This window comes from Leptodactylus fuscus, chromosome 2, assembly GCF_031893055.1.
Source record: "Leptodactylus fuscus isolate aLepFus1 chromosome 2, aLepFus1.hap2, whole genome shotgun sequence".
Taxonomy (NCBI): Eukaryota; Metazoa; Chordata; class Amphibia; order Anura; family Leptodactylidae; genus Leptodactylus; species Leptodactylus fuscus.
The window spans coordinates 49,507,252-49,533,410 of NC_134266.1; the positions used below are offsets into that span (position 1 = coordinate 49,507,252).

The following is a 26,159-nucleotide window of genomic DNA, read 5'->3' on the forward strand; positions in this document are numbered from 1 at the left end:
GGTAGGGTGGACTTACCTTTGGCTGCTCCTCATCAGTAGAGGAGTCTTCAGAGGCCTGTGGGGGACTAACATCTGTGCTCTGTTTATCTGCAAGGCTCTCATACAAGGATGACTCTGGCCACGACCCTTTCAGGACGCCATTCCTAACATTACTGAATTGCTCATCCGCTCGGGTGGTGGAGCACGTCCGTGGTCGATTCTCCTGAGATAATTCTACAAACTTTTCCAGTGCACTTAGGAAATCAATTCTGTCCCCGCTCATGTCCTCAGATTGGGAGGTAAAAGAGGATTGATCAGGAGATTCCGGGAGATCACTAGTATGTGATCCTAGATCCCTTAGTGGCAGGAGATGGCAGGTAACGTCATTCTTCAGTGCATCCTTCTCCATGTCTTCCAGCGTCAGGTCAGGTAGCTCAGACTGACCAGTTAGGCTTTCAGAAACTGGAGACAAGTCTTCTGTGAGCCTGTCAGTTCTACAATTGTCCAGAAAGATTGAAGACTCGTCGGAGCAGCATCGTGCTGAGCAACCATTCACGGTGTTGAGATTCAGAATATCCTCTATTTGTCCAGTGTGATAGTCACAAGATGTAAACTCATAGTGCGCTTGTGGCGTGTTGCACAAAGAGGTGCTAATGGGGCAGGATGGGTTACAGTTATCTGTTTGAGGTCCCAGTGTAAAGGAATGATGCATGTCTGAGAGCTGCTCTGCTGAGGATGTAATGTCCTTTTTGCTCATGTCCATTCCGGTTTTCCCAATGGGCTCATGGTGATCGGATAGGTCGCTATCTGAGTGAGAACGCCATAGCTTGTTGTGTCTCTGCTTGCTGCAAAGTAAAAAAACAAACATTATTAGAAATTATATAAACATTAAGTGACAATATATAATACAATGTGTTTATATGTTATTGCACTGTACCATAATATTGATTGAAAAAGAGACAAAAAAAATGAGCAAACTGTTACCAAGGTCATTCACACTACCGCCGCTGTCTGCCCAGGTGTTTTCATCGTAAACCCCCAGGAAACTGGACAGGGGATGGCTTGCCAGTGGTTAGCTTTAAAACTCATTCATTTGAAGGTAACCACTGGTGTCCGTATGTGGCCTCTCCGCCTGGAGACTGTGCAAAAAAAAAAAAAAAAAAAAGAAGTCCTGGTCTCCTGTCCTATGGAGATCAAGTAGCAGCACACCTGCACCACAGTCACTTTATTCACTGTTGGAATAAGACCCCCATATTTGTTTCTGGTGTGGGAGTTTCCATTAAATAAGGTGTTATTCTGGGACAACCCCTTAGATGGACTGAATTAGGTCCCGGGGCTGGCATGTCTGAAGATCTGGGTTTTGTCAGGCCATCAAATAAAATGTAGAAACGTGCTTGAAAAGTATTGTAGACACTGGCAGGAGGTTGTGTACATAGCTGGCCGGGACATGGCAAGTCAGTAAAAATGCAGAGAGGCATCATATGAGTAATATCCAAGGGCACCTGTTGTGTCCGTCACTGCTGCCCAAACCTTTCCAAGAAAAAGGAGACAAGTACACAGTGAACTTCAGATGTACAAGTTCACATGGAAATATATGGGATCAAGGAGACTGCTACCTGGAAACTTTAATCCACACTTAAATATACTGTTAATGCTATGGATTCATGACATGGTTCTCATACTTTTATCATGTAGAATGGTATTCCCATCTCAGACATACATGGCAGAGATGAGAATACTCATCATGTCTGCAGCGGCTTTAAGTACGGAAACATCTTAACAGACTCTTCTATGTTTCCATAGAATTTAATAGGACTTAAGGAAACAGTATCCTTAACTTGATGGTTAAGGAAACCGCGCCGTAATCCTTACTTACGAACGTTACACTAACAGTCCATTTGGCTGTTCTATACCCCAACTCATATGAAGGGGTCTTAATCGCTTTGCCTTTCATGGCTGAGATGAGACTATCCTTTTATCTAAGTAAAAGTTGCTGATTTACCTTAACTTTCCAAACTGTCCTCCACCTTGGTGGTATCTCTAACTTAGATTAGATTTACATGGTGACTTGTGGCAGTGCGGCATTAGGATCCCATATGTTACACTGTCAGTCACACCTATTAATGCTGAATGTAGGCTAGGTCTGCTGGAGTTCTCTATGGTCAAAGACCGATATGGAAATGCAGGCGGAACCTTGTGATGTCATTGACTTCACCACAAATAATTAATTTGCTAATAAAACCCACAATATAATTATTATAATATACCCACATGACATGAAACAGACGCTCACCTTGCTAGGAGAATGCCCTGATATTCCTCAAGTTGCTTCATAAAACTAGGGTTAGGTTTGGTAACGGTTCGCCTCTCCTTTACATAGTCAAAAGCCCTATCCAGGTTCCAGCCGTACTCCTTCATAGCATAAGCGATCACAGTGGAAGCGGAGCGGCTGACCCCCATTTTACAGTGCACTAGACATTTAGCTCCATGTTTTCTGTAAGACAACAGACAAAGTGATGGTATAACAATGCACAACATAAGACAATGTGTAAGGACATTATTTAAAAAGGAAAAAAAAAGAAAAAAAAGACTGCACTGTTCCACCACTAGAGGGCATTATTTTATTATATACCAGGCCTAAATCCAAACCTGAGGGCAGACACTTATCAGTGTGCCGGGTTCATAACGCAACACTTGGACACGTGTTGGGTTGTTTATAAACCTGGGATCATACATCTTGCCCATGTTTTGTCAACATTAACACGAGAGCTGTGCCTCGAGTTTCGTGACAACATGACATGGAAACACTTCCTGCAAAAACATCCTTTCCAAAGTAACAAATCGATTTGGTAATAAAAGTTTAGGCGGACTAGGATCTCTGACAAGCTAGGCAAAGAGAAGTCATGCTCTCATTCAGCATTTTACAAGGAAGCCCCCCCAACTTTTAGAATACTGCAGAGATCTAATCAAAAAATAATTTCCTAGTCTAATCTTTTGTGGAAACATACGCGTAAAAGCTGCCCAAACTCAAAGACTGTATTGTGTTTGTTAGATGTTAAAAGGAGTTGCCCAGGATTTAGGGCTCACTCAGAGGAACCGTATGGAAAAAAGAAAAAGAAAAAAAAAAAGGCCCCCTCTACAGTGCCTGCTGAAGCCAGGGGCTCACATGACTCCCCTTTTCACTTCCAGCATGGTAAGTCCCAGCACAGGAGAGAAGGTTTCTCAAGGCCTCATGTGATTAAGCCGTGGTGCACATGCTCAGCCACCGCTCCATTCACTTCTATGGGTCGCTGTTCCCAAAGTCCCATAGAAGTTAATAGAGTGGTGGTCAAGCATACACACAACTGCTCTGTTCAGACTGGGACCTTACAGACCCTAAGTCTCCTGATCGTTTGGGGTTTTTATATGTTATAGGATGTAGTACTATATAGCCATTGAACTCACTTTGCTTTAGAGATGAATTTGTATGTATCATTCCAATACGCCAGCAGGTCCGTGCCTTCCTCATCGTACACTCTGATATTATGATACTCGAAGACACCAGGAAAGAAGTTATCAATCTCTCTTGTGACGTTCAAAATGTACCTGACCCTGTGGTAAGAGAAGAGGGGAGAAAAGAGTTAATGCGCAGGTACAGACTTGCAGATTGCAGTTCTTGCCATGCAAGTATACTAGGAAGTTAAGGGTCAAAGGTTAATTATGTACAACCCCCTCCCCTCCTTAGACATCTGTTTTATCACACTGTCCACCTTATATACATTAGCGACAGTTGCTGTCCTTGACTCCTCTAAAATCATAAGATTACTTTGGTTTTAGTAAATGCCAGGACGCAGAAGAAGAATGTGAAGTTCATTATGGGGGTTTTCTGGTCCTGATAGGGTTTTGATACTGGTGTGATATGGAGCAGAGCTACAGTACTCTGGCACAGCCACTACATGGAGCTTTCTGCTTTTGGCTCCATACACTAAAGTTCTGGCAGCTGGAGGTTGTCTGGACCAGGACACTGCTGCAGGGTCTGTGTCCCACCCCACTGATCTGATACTGTTGACCTATCCTGAGGATAACATAGCAGCCTTCCCTCCAGGGCCAGAAAATCCATTTAACTACTTACTGTTTCATAGTGACACGTCAGAAGTTTTGATGGGTCGGAGTCAGGGAGCAGAAGGTGCAGAAGTGCCCGATCTCTTCAGCTATGCTCAGCTCTGCTGAAGAGAAAAGTATGGTGTACAGATCCATAGAAAGTAGATGAATCTGTAAACGGCACACTCAGCTATCCAGAAACCTGGAGCACAGAGGATCAAAGCTGAAGGGGTACACTGCCCTGGACCTCATCGAACCTCCTGACAAGTGACTATAAAATGACTGGTATCTTTTATTCACAGGTCTTTTATGCTTATTGCTCATCCCTAAATGTATTCACTGGTATCCAGGGACATATTTATCTGTATCCATGTATACATACATAGAAATGAGTTCCCTTACCCTCTGTTCTGCAAATCTTCCAGATTGGAGGCGTTCCACTCCGAGCCCTATGAAAATAAACATCAATTCAGTTACACTTGTACCCAGTAATGACTCAAAACGCTCCAATGATCTCACTCCAATTATTTAGTAAGATTTCATCATTTATGAAATGACAAGGAAACCATTAACCAAACCCCGCAGGTAAAATCAAGGGAGGTCTACAAATCTGCCTAGAGGACACAACGACACGTCACATCAAGGGTTAACACTTAAAGTCTTCATCTATTCCACGAAGCAGAAACGTAACATGAAAGCAAACAGATGACTTCACCATCCGCACTGTAATCGGATCCATCTGAAAAGCCCTTCTCAGGGAGAGGAACAACCTGTCAGACCAGGTACATCCTCCACCGAAGGTCACATTTTCACTGAACTCACAGGAGAGCGGCCCCTGGGACGACGTAGAAAGCACCAGGATGTGTGCGCAGGGACAATGGCTGAGCACAGCTGCATCCTGGTGCCATACCGGCAAAATCCTGTAGACACTAAATGGCATAGCCGACCATTAAAAAACGACTGGGACTTTTAGAGTAGATCTGCCAGTCCACACTGACATCATATTCCCGGCAGGATCCTTGTATAAAAAAAAAAATATTAATGGGCTCCAGCCAGATAGAATATTTTATTTGCATGTGCTTTGTGAAGGAATGTAGTCTATTGTTGCCAGTAAGCATCTGTATCCGGCTCAGTACAGAGCAAAATATAAAAAGGATAGTGTTCTTCACGCTGCATTTATGGTGCATATTCAGGCTGTATATACTAAGGCAGTGTGAACTGGCATCTAGAGAAAAACAGGTCCAGTCCCTGATCACTATCATACAAGCAGAGTGATAAAGATCAGGGATGGAAGAACGTCCAGGAGGCCATGGGGTCAGGGATGACAATCTAAAGCACATGCTGGACTTTCACTAACCTCTCGGGATCTCCTGCCTATCTGCGGAGTATGGTCTTATACTGTAAAATTACAGGGGCTTTTATCTTAGCACTGACCATAATACATCATCATCAGCGGTAGAGGCCACGTGTTAACTTTACACCCTGTACATAACCCTCCATACCTGAGCAATATAGATCATGGCTCCACATGTGGGACATGTGACAGAGAGATCCATTATACACAGATAGATCCATTACTATTAGAGGTCACTATCATTGTAATAGGCCATCAATAAAATGGGGGAAACTCTTGTTTTTCCCAAATGATCAGCTGTTTAAAGGGCCACTGCACTATGGGAAACAGTATGGCCTCTTTGTGGTTTACCAGGCACAGCTTAGAACTTCTAGCACTTGTAACCAGACAGAAGTGCTACTAAATGTGCAGAGCTTTGTGTAGTAAACTGTGTAGGGGACGTGAGGCTTACTGGAGCCCAAGCTGAAGCGGTGAGGTGCAGAGTCCACCAATTTAATTTTGGTGGGGTCATCATTTTGTCCGTTTTACAGATAAAGCCATCCCAACAAAACGTGTCCTTCTGCCAAATACCGATCGTCACCTGGAGCCGGCCTCACGTTTTAAGCTAATGTGCAGTCATTGCATATTTGCTGATGTCAGGACTTCCGCTCATTTTTATTTCATGAACGCTTCTGCCCCGAGGTCCTTTTCATATCTTGGCATTGGTCCCTGGAAAGATTTCATTGTGTTTTGGGATACATTTTCCCTACAGGGAATACAGGAGGCTGCCAAGAATCTTTCTTGCCCCCATAGACCTGGCTTTGAAGATAGTCTTCCTTACACAACAAAGCCTGCTGGTTCCGCTGCAGTCACTATCCAACTCTTACCCGACCTGAGGATCAGTGTCCTCGCAGTGTAAATAGTTTACCATCCCCAGAGAGCCTGCCGGTCATCTGGCATTAACCTCACGCCGCTTCTAAACACTGTTGCTGTTTCCTGCCCTCTGATGTGATAATACAAGCCACAGGGACCCATTCCTTCAAAAGGAAGGATAAGCAAAGCCAGCAAGATGTCCTCTGCCCCCAGTGGTGGAACAGAACTATGCTGAAAAACTACCAAAAAGGATTGTATTTACTCATTTCCCAACGGGAGGGGGCTTACATATAGTGCAATCTGCTTCCTGCATTAGATCATCAAGTCCAAGGAAAACTTTTTAAAGGGCTTTTCTGGGCTCAGGATATTGATGATCTATCAGTAGAACAGTCCATTATCAGACCTTGGGCTCTCGGCATCTCAAGAGTTTTTGTAATGGCAGCTGGAATGAATGCGGCTTTTTTATTTTTATTGCTTACCTTGATCTGCCTACCTGCACGCCGTCTACTTAGTAGTGGTGGCGATGGGCTCTGCGGCTGCAATACCACTCATGGCCACTGCTATATGTAGACATGTGGGTAGGCAGACCAAGGTAAAACAAAGAAATGGCCTCTGCTCTAAGCCAAGTGCTGCAGCACCTTCAGATCTCAGAAAACCATTCAAGAGTCCAAGGCCTGGGGAACAAGAATATTTGTGACAGGTTGAATGTCCCCCACTGAATCATGTACATGGGGTCTGACTACCCATTTATTATAAGCCCTTCTACCACAAGCAAAGGTAAGCTAGTTTGTGTTGACAGTAAAGGCTACAGGAAGCAGCAAATCAATCTTACAAAATTAACCACTTCCTCAAAGAAGACAGAAGTAGAATGTAGATTTTATCAATGTCACAGTAAGGAAGTACGTAGAATTTGTGAATTAAGTTGCAAGAAAATTCACTGGAATGGTCTGAGGTTATTTTTGCTCAAATTTCTGACGTATATTGAGTTGACATACACAGAAATTAGGAAGCACAGGCTAAAGGAGAACCAATATGAAAGTGAGAGCAAAAGAGCACTCTTACCAGATACACATGGTCAAAGATTTCGGTGGGGCTATCCATCTGTCCCAAGATGACAATCATCTCATTGTCAATGAACTCTTTGAATTCTCTCAGGTTACACACCATCTGCATTTCCAGCTCTGTCCGGATCTACAAAGTAGCGTGACATATTGACAAATTTAGTATGCTGACCCTTAACATGGCTGCCATAGGTACGTCTACTTTATTACTCCAAGTAAAAACCACCCCCCAAGCAACATAATACAGAAATCTTCAAAGAGGTCAAATGCATATCAAAATATAAAAGCTGATGGGAGGAACATGCTATACTGCAATATATGACACCAACATAAAAAGAGCAAAACCAAAAGGAAGCAATATTGAGGAAACCTAGTTAAGAGGATTTGGAAACCCCCTTTTAGGAGCTGTCCAGCATTAGAAACTCACAGTTGCTTCCTTCCATAAACAGCACCACATGTGCAGATGGGTTGTGTCAGGTATTGCAGCTTGGCTCCATTAAAGTGAATAAGCAACTCTTGGCTGAAGCAATGATTTCAGTAGGGCTGGCTGACATCTGTTGGGGGAGAGTCTAGAAAACCCCATAAATCTCAGATACTCAGCCATCACCACTAAACTCAACAAGGGAGGATTAGGCATGTTGAATTTTAGATGCACAATCCACTGTTGGCAGAGAGGATATGCCACTGAGAGGGCTGTCTGTCATTGGCTTACTATTCCCATACAGAGCTGGAGCAGAGCATTCATGTATATGGGGAAGAGGGATTGGCAAGTCATGAAATTGCTATTGAAGTTGTATGAGCACCTATTATTGAGATAGGATATAGAGCTGTTGCACAATATTTCCTCACCTCTTTGGATGTGATGTTTTCCAAGTCCTTCTGCATCATGATTTCTCTTAGCTTAATTTTAATCAGACGTTCTGTACGTTCTCGTTCTGTCGGGCTGTTAAAGAAAAGTGACAGCACTTAACATGGCATGTAACACACAGAAAGTTATCATAGGGACAGGTGCTGGAGTCCTGCGAGGTGAACATTCCCCATGTTGTATCAAAGAGTCATCATTTAGAGAAGAGCCAGCGATGTTCTCATGGCTGCTACACGATGGGTCATGTCTCCGCCACCTATCCAGTAGCTGTATAGTCTCAGTCCATTTATGGTTCTGTAAAGTAGCTATTCGCCACTTGCATTCCATTAACCTTGATTCCTGAGGCCTTATCGCCCACAGCAAAAATAGCCCAAGTAATCACTTGTGATGCTGCGGCAGGACATCTCTACAGGAGATAAAACACCTCCTTCATGTGAAGAGTCCACTACAGCTAGGAGATTTACTAATGTAAGCATTGCACCAGGTATTCTAGAAAGAGCACCCACGGGCCACTTACAATGGAAACACTAGTAAATATGAGAACCAGTGGGATCAGTAACAGACTGTTGTGAACAGGTCGCCCCTATACCAATATAAACCACAATCCATATACACGGTTACGCCCTCTACAGGCTACTGTGTTGGAACTTACACATCGGTAAAGAGGACAGGAGAATCGGAGCGGTGGGACTGGACATCCTGCATAGCGTTCCATTCGTTGACCGATGTCTGGTCAGAGTTGATATGACTCTCATAGTAACTAACCCATGTTAAGAAAAGGCTGCCTGGGTAGTAATTGTTGGCACGAGCTACCTCGCAGGCTTTGTGCAAGCTTTGCAATGCAGACCTACAGAAGCAAGGAAAAATGAGGAGGTTTTAGTAAGGATTTTAAGCCAATATGATACATTTGTGACGTGCTAATAAGAAAGAGATCCTTAACTTACCACATGGCTTGAACCGACACTGGCTTAAATACGTGAATCCTGTTATCTGTAGATACGCTGAAACCCCTGAAAAGCAAGTGGAAAGAATTGGACAAAAAATACCACATAATGAGAAGGAAGCCACTGGCTGCTGATGTAGACCTTTCATATGTACATCAAATACATTCCTGACTAGAAGGACAAATACAGGAACACATGTTTACATTTATTGTGGGCTTTACAAGTAGACTTGCTTTTATATCTATGTCTAGACAATAACTCTGCTTTACATTAACTTAAACTTATCAAAAGCTGACAGCCAAAGCACAAGACTAAGGACACAACCATCTTCACAATGTATAACCTGCAGTCAGAACTGAAATGTCAGAGGATGGTCAAAATGGGACAAAGACGACCAAAACCAAACCAGACCAGAGTCATACATTACTGCAACCAGCTCAATTGTGCCAGGGCTGTCCTATAAACTGGGACAAATGGGCACAGTTTATGATCATTTAGATTAAAGGGGTTTTCCATCTCCTATTGCATGCTTCAAGCTGACTACCTATCCACAGGACAGATCATCAGTATGTGATCTAGGGGGGTTCAGCACCCAGATCTTGCACTGGCCAGCTGTAGCCCCATCCACGCTATAGAAGCTCTATGGCAGCTCTGCTCCTATTACGGTACTTGAACAGCTGATCTGTGCGGGGTCCAGGTGCCCAACCCCTACAGGATCAGATACTGATGACCAATCCTGTGGATAGGTTATCAGTATGAAACATGCATTGGGGAATGAAAAGCCCCTTTAAAAAAGGTGGTTCTTGTAATACTTAGGGGAATCATACAAAATGGATGTCTTTTATAAAATCATATTTTATCTTAAATTATTAGGAAGTACTGCACCTTAAAAAAATAATTTACTGCTTACCCATCTCCATCCAGGTGTATAAGAGTGTCGCTCCACAAAGGAAGAACTAAGCCCATGGTGCAGGAACTGCTAAAATACAGAAACAAGGCAAACAGGTTAAATACTGGCCAAGGAAAAACACAAAATAGCAGAACCAACCTCTGTATAAACCAATCGTTAAAGGGATTTTCTTATAAATAACATATAGTACTGAATCAGGATACATGCCAAATATACAATCACTGAGACTCCCAACAAGAATGGGTGTTCCTCAGCTCCATGTGTGTATGGAGAAGTAGTGGGCACGCACGACCATAGAAGTGAATGGAGTAGAGGTCATGCATGCTCAGTAATGGGGCTGGACAATCTTTTGGCTACTGGGGGCTTGACGCCAAGCAATCCTAAATTTATCAATTATCCTAATGTTCATAGGAAAATCCCTTTAATGCTTGAAGGTCCTTTAAGAGTTCGCTTTCATGGTTGATCATCATGGCTCGTTGATTCCTTTTGTCCCTTAAGAATTGTTAGGAAGACTACTGAAGCCAATTGGTGCACTCCTCACCCTGTCAGCCTATAATTCATAAGAAGTAATCGTTTACAGGTCAGTGGGCTGTCATTGTACATCTCACTAAATACTGCTAGTCTCCAATGCACTGACACGTGTCCCAATGACCTGAAGAAGTCATTTTCTCGTGTCGTGTGTACTGTGAATGTGATGAGTACATGGAAAAAAAAAAACACAAGGCATCTCATGGTGCAAGGGATATTTTTAGTGAGATCTGATTAAGGAAACCTAGCAACCTACCCAGAAACTTGTCATAAATATTGAGGCTCGTAAGCCCAAGAAACTTGACCTGTTGATCTAAAAACAGCTTGGCTTCTATATGCGGAGTCCTCTGCTCCGAAACTGTCAGCACACATAATGGACATCAACTATGCAACAATGTCCAAGGTGTACCCTATTAATAGGTCCGGGCCTTGGAGAAACATCCCAAGGAGAAATGAAAGCTACCATTGTAACTTGAACCGCTGAGGTGTATAGTTATAATATTTCTAACTTTAGCCGAATGACCGGCTACTTTTATGGTGCAAGTACCATAAAAAGTGAGGGAAAAAACCCAAAAAAACAAGTGGCTTCAAAAGCATGAGAAGTTTAAACTGGCTGGACAAGTCTCAGATTTTTACGGACAACTCTACACCTGTCACATTACAGAAACATGCTACCTAAGAAGTGGGGAAAAATGTGAGACAGCTGGTATCTTGGGAAGAGAGAAGCCTACGACACAATAAGCAGACCACAAATTTTGAAAAAATATGAATTATTTCCAAAGAGTAATGGTCAGGTCTCCTGACATGTCTGCCATAGTAAAAATACAACCTCTGAAGCAGTAGGTGTACAAGTCACCTATGAGGCCAGTGAATGGCTGCAGTGCTGATCAGTAGCCACACTGACTGGGCTACTGCCATTGAAACAGTAGACCTCTAGAGGGGCAGGTAAACAACTTTTTTTAAAAATAATTATTTATAGGATTTATTGCAGATTTTTAACTGTCAGGCATCTAGTGGCTAAAATGAGTTACATCAATAAAGAATTAAAGTGCACTTAAAGGGGTTAAGAATTAAAGTGCACTTAAAGGGGTTAAGAATTAAAGTGCACTTAAAGGGGTTGTGCTATTAAAGACATCCTCTAGCCAGAGGACAGGGGATAAGGGTCCAATTACTGGAGGTGCAATTGCCATTCCCTCTAAAGACTCCTTGCGAATGGAGCACCAGTGCGTTTCTGTGTCCAAAACTCTATATTCACTTTTATGGGGCCTCTGGGACTAATCTCCAGCATAGAACGCAGCAGTGTCCTTAATGGCACAACACCTTTAAAGCAGTTTTCTGGCCACAATGCATGTGACCTATTCACAGGATAGGTCCTCAGTATCTGGTCTGTAGGGTCTGACAGACCTGCTTATCTTGCAGCATCCGGGCACTGGAAACCGCACAGCTCCTATTCACATATTCCTCATCCACTATATATAGCGGTGGGGCAGCTCAGCTCCTATTACTTGCATAGGAGTAGAGCTGCTTACACCCCTAGACCACTGCAGCAGCTTTCAGTGGTGGAAACAGCTCATCTGTGGGGGTTCTGTGGCTATTGCACTAGGAGCCAAATAACTTTAAGGTCCGTCAGTGCAGCAGCAACTAGATTTGCTCCAGACATGAATACAAGATCTCCAGTAAAAATAAGTAAAATAAAAAGCTAGTTACATGTTTTGCTCAACAAAACACATTAGTAACCAGTCAAAAGTCCCTGCAAGTCTCTGACACATATTGATTTACTACTATAGAAAAGCAGAAGTGCAAACGCTAAAGAGGGTCACTAAAAGTATCTCTCTACACAGACGGTTTCTCAAGACGCTTATTCAGCTGTCCGTCTCCCCTGATCATTTGTTTTTCATCTTTTTGTTACGTGAGAGCAGAAAAACACACCAGAACATGATAAAAATGATGGATCTTCACCGAGAAACCATTGGTGACTAAATATCACATGCCGGTCTCGTGTCGGAGAAGAGGAGGGGAGCAGATATTACACCATGCGCAGGTGGGGTTTCAAAACAAGCAGTGAAATATTTTCCATAGTAACCAGACTACAAGGCTATGAATAACATTACACTTGAGATTCTTGGCATAGCAGTTCGTTCTCTGCTTTTCCCACAAGCTGCTGGCTAGCAAGATGGATGAGAAGTACGGAGACACGAGCTGCCAGAGAAAACGGGAAATCGAAGGAGAAGAAATAGAAATGAAGATCTGCTACATCCAAGAAATATGGGAGAGTAAACAGAAGCCATAAGTGTGAAATTTGGGTGGTACTGAAGAGGAAAGAACATTGTGCTGTCATGGCATATATTCTGGGAAGTTACGAGGATTTGTAATGAATGGCGACATGGGTACAAATGCATCAAAAATAGCTATCCCATGGAAAACATTTATCACCAATTCACAGAATGGAAGGATCATGGGGTCCCACCAGCGCCAACTCCCCCTAAGGTGGTGAAGTGAGAAGGAGGTTGTATAGAACACTGTTCACACTTGAGTACTGCTGCTAAAGTCTACGTTTGATGGAAACTACTAAACGTTCAATTTGATTTCTCCAATCTTCCCCAGGCATTGAATAAAGTGGTAATGGGCATGTTGGACCCTTTCTCTATTTAAACACAACCGCAGTAAGGATCAAGAGGAGACTTGGGACCCCCATTTAAGAGGCCGGTAATCTGACATTAAAGCTGGCCCCAAATTGATTTTTGATCCGGATGATTTTTACTTTGGATAGGTCATAAGTATGTGATCTGTGGGGGACCCCCACACAGAATGACTGTTCTGGATGAGGTGCGCCTTTCCAGTGCATGTATATGTAGGGGTCAGGGGAGCGCATGCAATGAGCCAGACACTTCTTGAACCTTATACTTATAGAAGCAGCATTTGTCATTATGTACCTGTCATTACACGCAAAATCCATCCCGAGCACAATGCTCTCCTCTGTGTCTTGCCTTCCGTTTGTGGATACGACCACCATGTAACGTGTACGGTTCTGATAGGTGCTTTCCAATTTCACGGCCTAAAACAAAGATGAAACAGGTTACTACTAACAATCTAAAACACATACAATAGTCACAGCACAGCAAGCAAATCCATAAAATAACAGCTGGAAACCAACCTGCATGGTAAACTGGCATGAAAACAACATGAGTACATTCAGTGATAAGACTAGATGTGCACTGGAGCAGAAAGCACTTTCACAAGGATAGAAGCTGATGTTCTTCTTTCATCACAAAAGATGACGCCACCCCAATTGCTAGGAACACTATTACGCCATAGGAGTGCCCTGCCAAGAGGAACTATCAAATAATTACCATTTCTGAAACAGGGAGTCTCCATGGTGTTTAGGCACATTACGGTATGTTCAGACACGCCAGATTCACGGTCGGGACGTGGCTGAAATTTTTTTGCACTGTGATAACCTACTATACCCTGGACTTTCAAATCCAGAGAATTCACAATCTGTTGCAGAAACATTGTGGACTGTGATATCGTAAGTATATGCAGAGGAATGCTGGTTAGATAGCCTTGTGTAAACCCGCTCAGGATTTACACAGTGCCTGCTGCATAGCGCTTGCATATATGTCCTCCCCGGGAAGAAAGTGCTTCCTGAGCAGTGTGCCATATCAAAGAGGACATCTGCACGGCCAAGAGACACCACAGGGATTACAGCCTATTGTATTCTCACACTCTGGGTAAGACGTCAGCTGTGTGCCCAGTCAGGGCTGACTCTGCAAGAACACAAGTAAGAGCTGTGCCAAGTCTTCAGGAAACAGCGGTCTGTGTGCATGTGATTCCAAGAAGTCGTCTTGCATCACAGGCAGAAAAATGTAGGATAACAATAAAGATCCATCAACGTCTGAGGCAAGCCTGATGGGCCGGGCTGTTCTTTCCAAATTAAAAATATGGTTATAATAGAACAGACTTGCAAAAATGACACACCTAGCAATATAAAACCATCACAATGAAACTGTTGGTTGATAAGGCTCTCGCCCGTTGTATATTGGCACACAGAGCACAACTGCAATGCTCTATCGTCAGTACGGTAGATGAGGGTTTAGACCCTAATGGAGTGGTTTAAATCAGGTGTGTTGCGGATCCAGTAGGTGGCGCTGCCTCGGCTCTGGGAGTGCTTGCTGTGCGGTCCGGCAGGCTCCTACTGGTGATATACCCAGAGCCTTTGGGTTTACGGGTGTTGAATTGTTGAAGTAGAAGCAAACTATACCTCCCCTATGTGCAACCCTTACCTGCCTGGTCGGACATGGGCACAGCTAGTGGTTCCTCATTCGAACAGTCACAAGTGGTGGTGGAAAGACGGAGGAGCGGAAATAGCCCACCTCAAATTCATCTTCCATTTCCCCTCAAACCCCAAGTTCGTCCCCTAGCTTTTAACACTGTGTGGGCTGGGAAACCCTCACATACATTAGATAGTTGTCCAGTTCCCCCTTAAAGCAAGGAGCAATGTCAACACTCAACTAAAGTGTATGAGGGTACCCGGGCTCTTTCCAGACATCAGATGCGGGATATACCTATGAAATGTATAATGTACAGATACTTTTATTCAGAATTCCTACTCATTTTAGATATGTATAGGGCTCCCAAAGCAGAAAAGCAACTCTGTAATAAAGAACGGTATTATAGCCTGTACTCTGTGTACTGCTACGTATCCCAGTTACTGATAAAAGGCCTGCAGCTGGTCCTATGAGCGGAGGAGAGAGAACATGAATTCCTGGAAATCGTCAGCCATTAGATGACTATATAAGTGGAGCAGACACTAATTGGGTGAGAGGTAAATAATACGACCCCAGCGGGAGGGATTGCATAGCGTGTGCGAGTCCCATTTGACATGACCGGTCTGGGTAAATGTAGAAAATGATCAGTTTCAGGGGGTTTAGACTAATTATCATGCCTAGCAACATGGAAAGCATTCGTAACATAAACCGCGGTAACTAGTAATTCACATCAACCAGAGGATGTATACCTCCAATCCAGCTATTCTTGGGCCGGTCCCATATACATAACACTGGGGTTAAAGCTATAAGATGACTGCATGCAAAGCTTTAGCACCATTATTAGGATTTGTTAATATTAAGTAACGCATATCTAGAATGTTGCTGTTGGCACGAAATCTAAAGCGCCCGGGCAGGGTGAGGTAGTACCATTTGTCATAAAGTTCAACAATGAGATGTGTTGGAGAGGGAGAATACGGAGAATTTTGACGTCTTTGCACATCCATAGTTATTGCCTGTTGGTTGCCCTTGGTAATAGACAATAGTTTGGCTCTACTTTGCTGTCAGATGTGGTCTAGCTGACCAAATACAAGGTAAGCAATATTGTCAGGACTATGGGGGCTCAGATTACACTTCAACACTTTGTAGACAATATCTGAATTTTAAGTGTAAGGTCACTAATAGCGGCTGCGGCCCGTCTGGTGTATGGCCAAAAACCACACCGATATGTGGTTTCATTGTGAGTCAGCACAGTTTTGCAAGGTGTGTTTATGTATGGCCTGGCTGATCTGCAAGAACAGTAAAAGAAATTGTGGAAAATCTGCATTAAATTGGGGAAAAAATTGTGGTGGTTGTGGTTCTAGGCCACAGTACAGACAAGTATGGGGAAAACTATAGCCATAGGCTTTAGAAAGATGTTGGCTATATGAATGGTCAGATGACAACTATTGCTCGCAGTAGTCTCATACTAGTGTATGCAAGACAAGTTCTCAAAGGGGAAAGACAACTACAAGAGCATATGTTCCTTGAGAACAAAGGATCAGCCATGTCGAAATTCAACATGCGTGACCCTAACATGGAACCCATCCTATACATTAGATGGGCAGCTACTGGGTGTACGTGGCATTCATCTAACGTGTATGGCCGCCTTTACACTATAAAATACATATATTCAGCTCTGTAGCAACAGTACAAGCGTCATCTAAGCCCCATAATGCACTGCTCTGGTACGAAGAAGGCAGCAGAATACTGAACGCAGCTGTGGAGGTCAATGATGGAGGATCCAGATCGGCAAACTCTTCTGAATTACTCCTCATATGAAGATTTCTACGTTTTCCCGTAAAACCTGTATGAGCTTGAACGAGCAACTCTTATACCGATTGCCATTTTAACATTCTGCCCCCTCAACGGTAGTTTGGAAAGAAGGACTCGAGGAAAATCCCAGTAGGTGAGGTACTCCGAGAAAACGTATCTATACACCGAAAGATCTTCCGAATAACCTTTGGCAGCTCAGAGTGACTGCCTCAGCAGAAATTGCCACGTGAGACAAACTTCAAAGCTTGTTATTTTATATGGGAATATCATATGAATGTGTACACCCTTCAGGCAGACATTCCTGTATAGCTTCTTATACAGAGTCTGCAGCAACTCCGCTCACAAGTGAGGGGTTAAGAGGGTTTGCAGATGAGGTTCTCAGCATATCATTGGGATGAATTAGTCTTATTTCCCACCAGGACACTTAATCCTAGTGTGCATAAGGTGCAAGGGATCCAGAATACATATGTCCGTGTGTATCTGCATTATGTGTTGAAGGATCTTCTTACACAACGCCTGTAACAAGTGCCCATCAACAATATATCAAGTCAATGGCTCTTTAATTTTCATTTACATGTGGTGACCATCATCAGTTTGCATCAGTCAACAGGGATTATCTTAGCTACAAATGCATAAAAACGCAATCAACGACATATGTTGGCCAACGTCTGGACATATTTAGATGAGACTTGATCGGTTATGTATTGTTGGTTCATCATCAACCCATACAAAAAGGGCTTTAAAAGAGTTGTGACACAGTGGATAAGTGTCTGATTGCTGGCTCCCCCAGTGATCAGGAAGATGGAGAACCAAAAGTCCCCCTAAAGACTCTATTCACTCCTATGGGGCTACGGGTGCATTACAGTGCCAGAAGCTCCATAGAAATGAATGGAGTGGCACTCACTCAAGTGCACTGGCATTCACGAGAAGGCCTTAAGGGGAAGTTCGGTTCCCCATCCTCCTGATCGCTGGGGGACACTTATAAGGGGAATGAGAGTCCATATTGGCACAAACCATTTAAAGGGATGTCCTAATTATATATATATATATATATATATATATATATATATATATATATATATATCATACTTTGTACGGATCCCCAGTCTTCCATAGTATAGAGACTCCCCATTGGATCCCAGACTAAACAGACAGGTACGTATAAAGTATTTGTTATTTTAGGCCCTATTCTGTAAAAAGTTGAACTGGAAGACTCCTTTAAAGTTTGGTGCAATTTGGTGTGATGTATTTATCTTTGTGATTATGAGAGTATAACAAATCTATCTGCAAAGAAATGAAGTTGCTGCAATTCTTCAACAATGGAGGCCACAATGTGTTGTGGTAACTATTAGCATAAGTGATTTTTATTGCACAATATGCTTCATACACTGGAATTAAATGAAAAGCAGAGGAGGTACAAAAAAATAAATAAAAATAAAGTGGCATTTGACTGCCTAAATACATCAGTAACACCTCGGTTGTAAACTGTTTTATGACTACATTATGAAAACCTGACCTACTTCTAGGAACTTTTTGCTCTGCTGAGAATTTAGGCTCAGGTTACAGGACATGTAAATTGTAACGTCATGTTACTGCACTGAACCTAATAATGGTGAATGGGGTTGCAACCATGACCTGACAACTGGCAGAAATCCAACGTTGCTGGATTTCTGTGCAACTGCATTCACTATCATTCATGGTGACGGGCAGAACAATATTTGTGATCTTCAGGTTATGCAGGCAAATGTCGCCATATAGGTCAAGCCTACAACAGATGCTTTTAGTTTTAGTGACAGCCACAAAAACTCACCAAGCGGATGTTGTCTTCAGGGCGCAGGAGTGTAAACATGGCTTGGAGGTGTTGCTGAAGGTCCCCTAAAAGTAGAGAGAATAGAAAGATTGTTATACCATGTTAACACCATTGGAAAAGAACAATAAACTGGGGCTACACTCTAGTAGTTCCTCTGTAAGCTGTCAGAAAAAAAATCTACCCCAAACTGGGTGTTTTTTTGGTGCAGCCCACCTGTAGAAACTGTTGCGGGTCCTGACACAGATTACAATCTTTGCATTGACATGCTAAAAAATAAAAACATACCGCACAAGTCACTTTGTGCAGCAGGTTGTAGTTGCAGCATGTGGATGAGATTTGCTTAATCTCATCTACTACATTGCTGGTGTAAAGCGCAGTGCGTTGTCTATATGGTCCCGGCCGTATCAACAGCCAGGACCAGCCAAGGGAATATTTTTGTTGTTATTAAAAAAAAAAAAAAAAAGTACTTTTTGGTTGGCAAGATGATGAAAAAGCATTACCATTGTTTTGTGTGCAAAATAGTAGACAAAGAAGATATCACTAACAGCTTCTTCCAGGTTTATAAAAAAGTACAAGGTCGTATACAAGGACAGATGCAATGCCAAGCTATTTCCCAAGAAACGCCTGTGTAGAACTGATAGTTGGCACGGGGTGTTCAGATAGGAAAGTATCTAAAAGTTGCCCTTTTACTGCATAGTTGTGAGATCGGGCATCCTTAAGGACAGGTCACTTCGGTTTTCATAGCAGGCTGTTAAAATGGATGATATGTAGAGGTGTCAGGTTCAGATTCACTGCTGAAAACTTATTGCAGTTGCTTATACTGTATAGCACCTGCATATTCAGCAGCGTTGTACAGAGATGATCACTTACACAACTTGTTTCCAATTTAATTGCAATGTCTCAGACAAATTAGAGTCAATTTCATAGGAAGACTATAAGAGAGTTTTAAGAGTATGGATGACCCCCCTGGATATCCATTAGGGAGTCTCCATTGGGTCCCTGGTCGTCTTGACCTTTGGCCAGAATAGGGGCTCCTTGGTCATCAATGAGCAGGGAAGCAAAGCGGAAATGGAGCATCGCTACTCATCCACTGATTGGCTGATACGCTTGTGCATAGGGAGAAAATTAAGACTAGGACTCAGAGTCCCACTTGATACCGATCAAGCAGACAGATGAGTATGTACTGTGAACATAATGAAACTGGAACACCGCTTTAATTATAACATTTATTTTTTTAAATGATATATGATATATATAGTTGATGACTTGACCACTAGGCGGCGCTCTACAATGGCAGCCTATGGATATTGGCTTGGTTCACCTTGTTGGAACAGTAAGGCACATGCTCCCTTGTATGTAAACATAGAGAAATTACATTCCCAGGAGAAAGTACATAATCTAAAATAGTTAGCTAATTATAGAATAAACATGAAAGGAGAAGCCTGACATAGAGCGATTCCACCGACAGTACAGGTGAGCACATCCGGGATTTTATAGTAATTGTCTCCTGAGTAGACAATACGAGTTTAGCATAATGTAAGGTCTTTGTTCAGTATGTCTGGCAGCGCTGTATTTTTCCATCATGTTGGGTATTGTAATATCACGTACTGTATGTCACACAAAGGACTTAATGCATCGGACGAAGAATACTTGGTGAAAATAATACTAGATAAAAATGACAGCGTCTTGCAAAACCAGTTCATGTTGCGTTTACATTTCTAAAATTGTACAATATATTAACTCATATCTTTAAAAACGTTTATAACTCATTAAGGCCCCATGAAGACTAGATAATCTCGATCAAAAAATCTGATCTGTATCTGTACTGTATATTATACGGACAGTGAAGCTCAGGCAGGCAGCGTCTCCTAGTATCAGAGTCCCGGTGTACTGACTGTGGTCGGGTTGGAAAATCTAGTTGATGTGCAAATTGGATTTTCTGATACGAATCGCCCTGTGTGCATGGGCCCTAAATGGGCTATACATCCTTTTCAAACGAATGACTTACCCTTGGGATATCAATATTATATTGTAGGTTGCAACTCTCAGCAACCCTGCCGATCAGCTGTTTGAAGGGGCTGCAGCGCTCATGTGAGGGTGCAGGCTGGCTCATACATGCACACGGCATATTTTTTGTAGTGGTGATACAGGCTATTGCACCATTATTCCATTCACTTGACTGGCTGTAGTGGTCACATATTACTGTTGGGATGCCATAGCCACCGCAGAAAGTAGACACTGGCAGGGGACCAGGCAGCATCGGTGAGGAGGTCTTCTTTTACTATTTTACACTATCCTGGTTGCAAAACCCATTTAAACAAAGATTCTGGCTATCAAAGCTCCCTTTACCTGGGCAATGTAATTCTATACTCTCAAGGAAAAGAATCAGTTCAGGAAGATTTCGGTCCTTACCCGCATGTTTATTGCGCCTGTGGCTGATTCTTGGGGTACTTGAGCCATTTCCACGTGGAAGGAATAAGGCAGCACCTTTCACGGTCAGGAAACTTTCGCTGATGCTGTAATGAAAGCAAATAATTCTCAATTAAAGCTGCAATCTATCGACTGAAACAGTGGTCACATTTACTTCACAAGTCTGACATTTAAGGGTGTAGTCCGACATGGTGGTCATGGTGCAGTTCTGGGGGTCTAAATAAATTTTACTTGGGTTTGCTGGAGATTCTTGAAAAATCACACACACACACACACACACACACACACACACACACACAGTGGCTTCTGCATGAAAAACAGTATCTGGTATGTAAAATCCAAGATGTCCAATCCATTGTTGAAATAGTGGACTATTGGTGGGCATCTTGGATTTTACGTGCCAGTTCCAGTAACATATTAGCAAGTTATAGCCTTTCTACAGTACACAACATGAACCTGCAGCATAAGGTGACAAAAGCTGAGTAGTCCTTGAAGCTGATGTAAGTATGCATACCATGTAAAAGATAGACCTGGTTTTCCCTGATAACGCTGGGACCAGCAGATGGATATGTGCTCTGCAGGCAGATCTGTGCTGCAGCATGTAAGGTATTTAAGGGGTGCCCTGAAAGTGAACCGTACGGCTGGGAGCAGCGCAGCTGCCTGGGACTGCGGCCTAACAAGGGCATGTCACAGTCCTTTCTCTCCTAATCACTTGGAATCAATCAGTCTCAGATATGCATCGTATTCATCTGAATCACCGCGGCAGGTGTTACTACAAGAAAACTATTCAATGAAATAGGTCTCTACAACCAAGAGACCTCGGAATCAGGGCACTACTGAAAAGCCTTCTTATCCCACTGAATACACATCTATTCCTGGGGCCCTTACCCTCTGAAATAAAAGTGACTTGTCAGATTTGTTGCAGAAAATTCTGCAAATGTAAATCAGTTCCATTCATCTGAATGGGGTTGTTTTGTAAGCAAGCACACAGGTTTCTGAAAGCCTCATTTAGAATAGGTAGGTCACAAAACCTGCTATGTAAAATCTAACACTTGTGGATTTACCCTAAATATTGAGGTTTTCATGGACCTGGACACTGACAAACAATCCTTAAGACAGGCCATTCATATCAGAACTGTAGGAGTCCGACACCCCGAATCAGCAGGGGTCCGACACCCCGAATCAGAAGGTCCGACACCCAGAATCAGCAGGGGTCCGACACCCAGAATCAGCAGGGGTCCGACACCCAGAATCAGCAGGGGTCCGACACCCAGAATCAGAAGGGGTCCGACACCCAGAATCAGCAGGGGTCCGACACCCAGAATCAGCAGGGGTCCGACACCCAGAATCTCTACCTCCTAGCTGTTTAAACAGGTAGCAACTTACGGATGAACGCTTTGACTTAACCATATGCCAAATACAGAAGTGTACATTTGTATAGTGGCTGTGTTTGATATTACAGCTCACCCCATGCATTTGAATGGGACTGAGCTCTGAACAGGCCATGTGACTGACAAACATGATATTACATGGCCTGACAGAACTGCTGCTGCTTCAAACGACAAATCCATGACCCCATTGATCAATTGATGACCTATCCTCATCATATAAGTCCCGGAAAACCCCTTTAACTCTTGCCAAGTTATAAGTAAAGTTTGCTATAGGAAAGATGAATTGTGACCAATATGGAGTCTATTACAGTTCCTACAGGACTTATCAACCAGATATCTCAGAAGCCAGAATTTGGCGAGTAATGCAGTGACATATTATGTCTTGTCAATGTGGAACTAAGCAGATTTACTGTACAGGTCTTTAGGAAAGCTGGGTGAGGAGTAACAGCGGCCTCCCACCTTCTCTAACAAAAACCAATGCTTTGGCCTGCATGTAAACAAGGGGTTAAGTTTCTCAGCCCATTTTCTATTCTTGCTCAAGGCATTTCTCTTTTCTATGGTTTCCCATGTACTAAGTAAAACAATAGAACAACATTGCAATTAGTAGGTATAAAGTTTCTCAACTTCCCCATCTGAAGGAGAAGAAATACATAAGACAGACACCTGGGTTTTGTAATACGCTCTCTCATGCCAACTCTGTTCCCATAGCCCTCAGTTCAACCCACAGCAGAGCGGGCACAGACCCAGAAGTGATGCTTTTCCGCAACACACTTCAAAAGAAAGAGGAAACCATGTTCATATTGCTAAACATTGTGAGACGCTTCGAGGCTGTAATGCTCGGCCCTATTGCCTATGTGATGTGTCCAGCTGCAGGGGAAGTGATGCGGGTGACGATAAGATGGCCTCACTAGGGAGCCTTCCTTCCACCTGACAATCACCGCCACAATAAAAACAAGAATGGTGAAATGTCAATTCCCATCAAACACATTATATGCTGAAGAGATGTCCAGCAACAGATAGAAGACCATCGGCCATTTAAAGGGAGCCTACACTGAGACATGAGCAAAGAGTGGCTCCTAAGGGGGAAAAAAAACTATATCGGCAGTACTTACATACAGAAAAACAGAACAAAAAGAGCGAGAAAAATGAACATCAGGGTCTCGGCTGCAATATGTACAGGCACCCTGAAAGAGGTCTTCAATATTAAACATGCATGGCTGCTTTCACTCCAAGTCCATGGCTTGCATTTGGTACTCAGCTATTAAAGGGGTTTTCAAACCCTAAATGCATTTTGATTCTAATACCTTATCCAATATGTCAAGCCATCAGTATCCTAAATGCAGGGTTCACACACCCAAACCCATACAAACCAGCTGATCCAGCCGCCATAAGATATAGCAACGGCTAATAGCCCCGCTCAATGTATAGTGGTAGCACTAGGGAATCGCAGCTCTGCTCCTGTGACTTTAATAGGGGCAAACTGATTCTGCTCTCCGTCCACTGCTGTAGCCTCCGACACCAGAAGCAGCTGATCTGAGCTAGGTTCGGGTGTCAGATCCCCACAGATCAGATACTGATGGCCTATCCTGTGGAAAGGTCTGGTAACAATACATTTGGGTCCACAAAGCTCCTTTAAATGGCACTGCAATACCACACATGACCTGTAGACAAATTTGGCAGCCATGTTTTTGTAATCTTGGTTATATTCACATGCGCAGGTTTTGATCAGGATTTTTGATACAATTTTGTATAGAGTACACAGATAACACTTCTCCAAGACTGCATACAGTTGTCACGTGTGAAACCATCTTTAAGAGATTTAGAAAATCCAGTAGACAACCTGGTGTGAGTTGTTACGGCGGCCATGATGCTTGCCTCCATGCCTTCCTGATAGAGGAAGGAGCTATGAATTTTTTTTTTCAGCAAAAGGAAGAAGGAAGATAGCGTGAGAAATCATTTTTGTTTTTCTGCAGAAATGAAGATAAGCAGGGTGTCCGCCTGCTTCCTCTCAGCGGGATAACTTGGTTTACACTCTTTTTCAGCACCTTTTCTTGGCCTGGAAATCTGGGCTCTTCCTGTGTCGGCGGAGGATTCTGGACTATGTCATGGGGGCCCCAAATGGAACGTGAAGGATGAGTTCACCAGTAAACACTGTGGCCTCAAATTCAGCGTAAATGTGGATTTTATATCATCACACTGACTTATTTACATGACAAACCATTCATAATCTGGTTTGGCTTTGTGGATATGCTGGATTATGTACAAGGCACGGCAGCTACACCTATTATTACTGTGGATTAAAGGCAGAGATTGTTCATGCCTTTAAAAGTAAAAGCTCGATGAACGTCAGAAGGAAAAGTAAAGCCGTAACAGGGTGAAATAGAAGAGGGCCAGAGTCTGCGGAGCGAGGAATAGGGAACAGTGAGCAGAACACTTAGAGCGTGGGAACGCGTTCTGTAAAAATGTATATTTGCATGAAACATCTGTGAACCAAAGACCTCAGCGTGAGGCGAGAATTAAGAGGGCAGCTCTGTACATTAACCCTTTCCTCTAATAAGGAGAGCGTGGACAAGCTAAGCAATACCCAGACCTGCGCCTGAAGCCATATAGTACAGATCTGCAGGTAACAAGCAGTCGGCAAACCAAGTGCAAAAATAGGACTGCAAACAGTAATAATGAAATGAACGATCTAAAACCCGAAATACATAGCAAAGGGATGGATTAACCCTTAAGTGGCTAAACTAATTACTATAGGCACTTTATGTTTGCACTTGTTTTAATATACAAGGCCTACTCAAGCACATTTACTAAGGTTAAGTTCACATCTGTGCCAGGGTCCTTTTATTATTGGAGAAAAAAGTGCTGTAAGCCCCAAATATTTTGTCTGGTGGTTCAAGCTTAGAAGAAAATACATCTGACGGATCCTATTATGAAGAATGGGGGTCGGTCGGACACTGTTGTCTGCTATTTTAGGACTCCTAGTGTCGGCTGTTCTGGTCCTCCAAGGAACGAAAACAACGGACACAGCGGCGCAGATACAAACATCATATTAGCCAACACATAGATCACATGCGCTATATAATTCCCATCATACGTGCTAACAATATGAACACGTAGGTGAAAAAATAGATAAAAAGAGACGGTATATTGCTAGGATAGGCCATCACTATGATCATGATGGTTGGACTTCTTAACTCCCATGGCACTACGAATGAAGGGGCCACAGTACCGAGTCCTCTTCCAAGCTCCCCATGCACAGTGCTACCCAACCCCCCCCCCCCTCCAAAGCATGAGGCCTGAAGTGCCACCATACAATATTGGGAGGCTTTTTTTGGAGGATGATTTTGAGGCAGATTCCTGACCAAAAAACTCTGTGTGAACTCTGTATTAACTCTGTATTCCCGGCCACACCTTACAGATCCATAGCAAAAAAAAGTTGGAAAAAAAAAAAAAAAAGAGCCTACAGCAAACCATTGACTTTCAAGAGATAAGAGGAACTCAGTCAGCCATTTTGTTGTGGAAACAAAGAAATCTTCACAACAAAACTCCTCAAAGCAATACAACCAGCAGACATCAAAGCCTGACGGCCCAGATTAGTCACTAGTTCTTCATGAATAGACAATTTGCATCCTCATGAATAGGAGGACAGTGTCCACACCACAAGATGGCTGCCTGATACCATGTAGTAAACAAGTAACCCATATCTCAGCCCTTCCCGCTCGGTTACTATTTTTAAGACATTAAAATATTTTGCATTTTTAAACAGGGCCGCCCTTTCACAAAACAGCTGTGGGGTCACGAGCTGAAAAATGTATCTGGAACAAACCAAGGGTCAGTCACATGTTTCCGTCCGAGGCTTGTGTCTGAGACACATG

The 26,159-nt window shown here is 43.0% G+C and overlaps 1 protein-coding gene across 4 annotated transcripts in view; it reads right to left on the reverse strand.

Moving 5' to 3' along the window:
* SSH2 (slingshot protein phosphatase 2) overlaps window positions 1-26,159 on the reverse strand; it is a 163,370-nt gene that overhangs the window by 6,693 nt on the left and 130,518 nt on the right. For all 4 annotated transcript variants that reach the window (XM_075263730.1, XM_075263728.1, XM_075263731.1 and 1 more), the window contains 12 exons: window positions 20,876-20,979; window positions 18,464-18,528; window positions 13,507-13,628; window positions 10,046-10,114; window positions 9,136-9,201; window positions 8,844-9,038; window positions 8,176-8,269; window positions 7,328-7,456; window positions 4,462-4,508; window positions 3,424-3,570; window positions 2,273-2,473; window positions 17-824 (listed from right to left, as the gene is read on the reverse strand). In XM_075263730.1, the coding sequence (XP_075119831.1) occupies window positions 17-824; window positions 2,273-2,473; window positions 3,424-3,570; window positions 4,462-4,508; window positions 7,328-7,456; window positions 8,176-8,269; window positions 8,844-9,038; window positions 9,136-9,201; window positions 10,046-10,114; window positions 13,507-13,628; window positions 18,464-18,528; window positions 20,876-20,979 (2,047 nt within the window). The remainder of the gene's footprint in view (window positions 1-16; window positions 825-2,272; window positions 2,474-3,423; window positions 3,571-4,461; window positions 4,509-7,327; window positions 7,457-8,175; window positions 8,270-8,843; window positions 9,039-9,135; window positions 9,202-10,045; window positions 10,115-13,506; window positions 13,629-18,463; window positions 18,529-20,875; window positions 20,980-26,159) is intronic.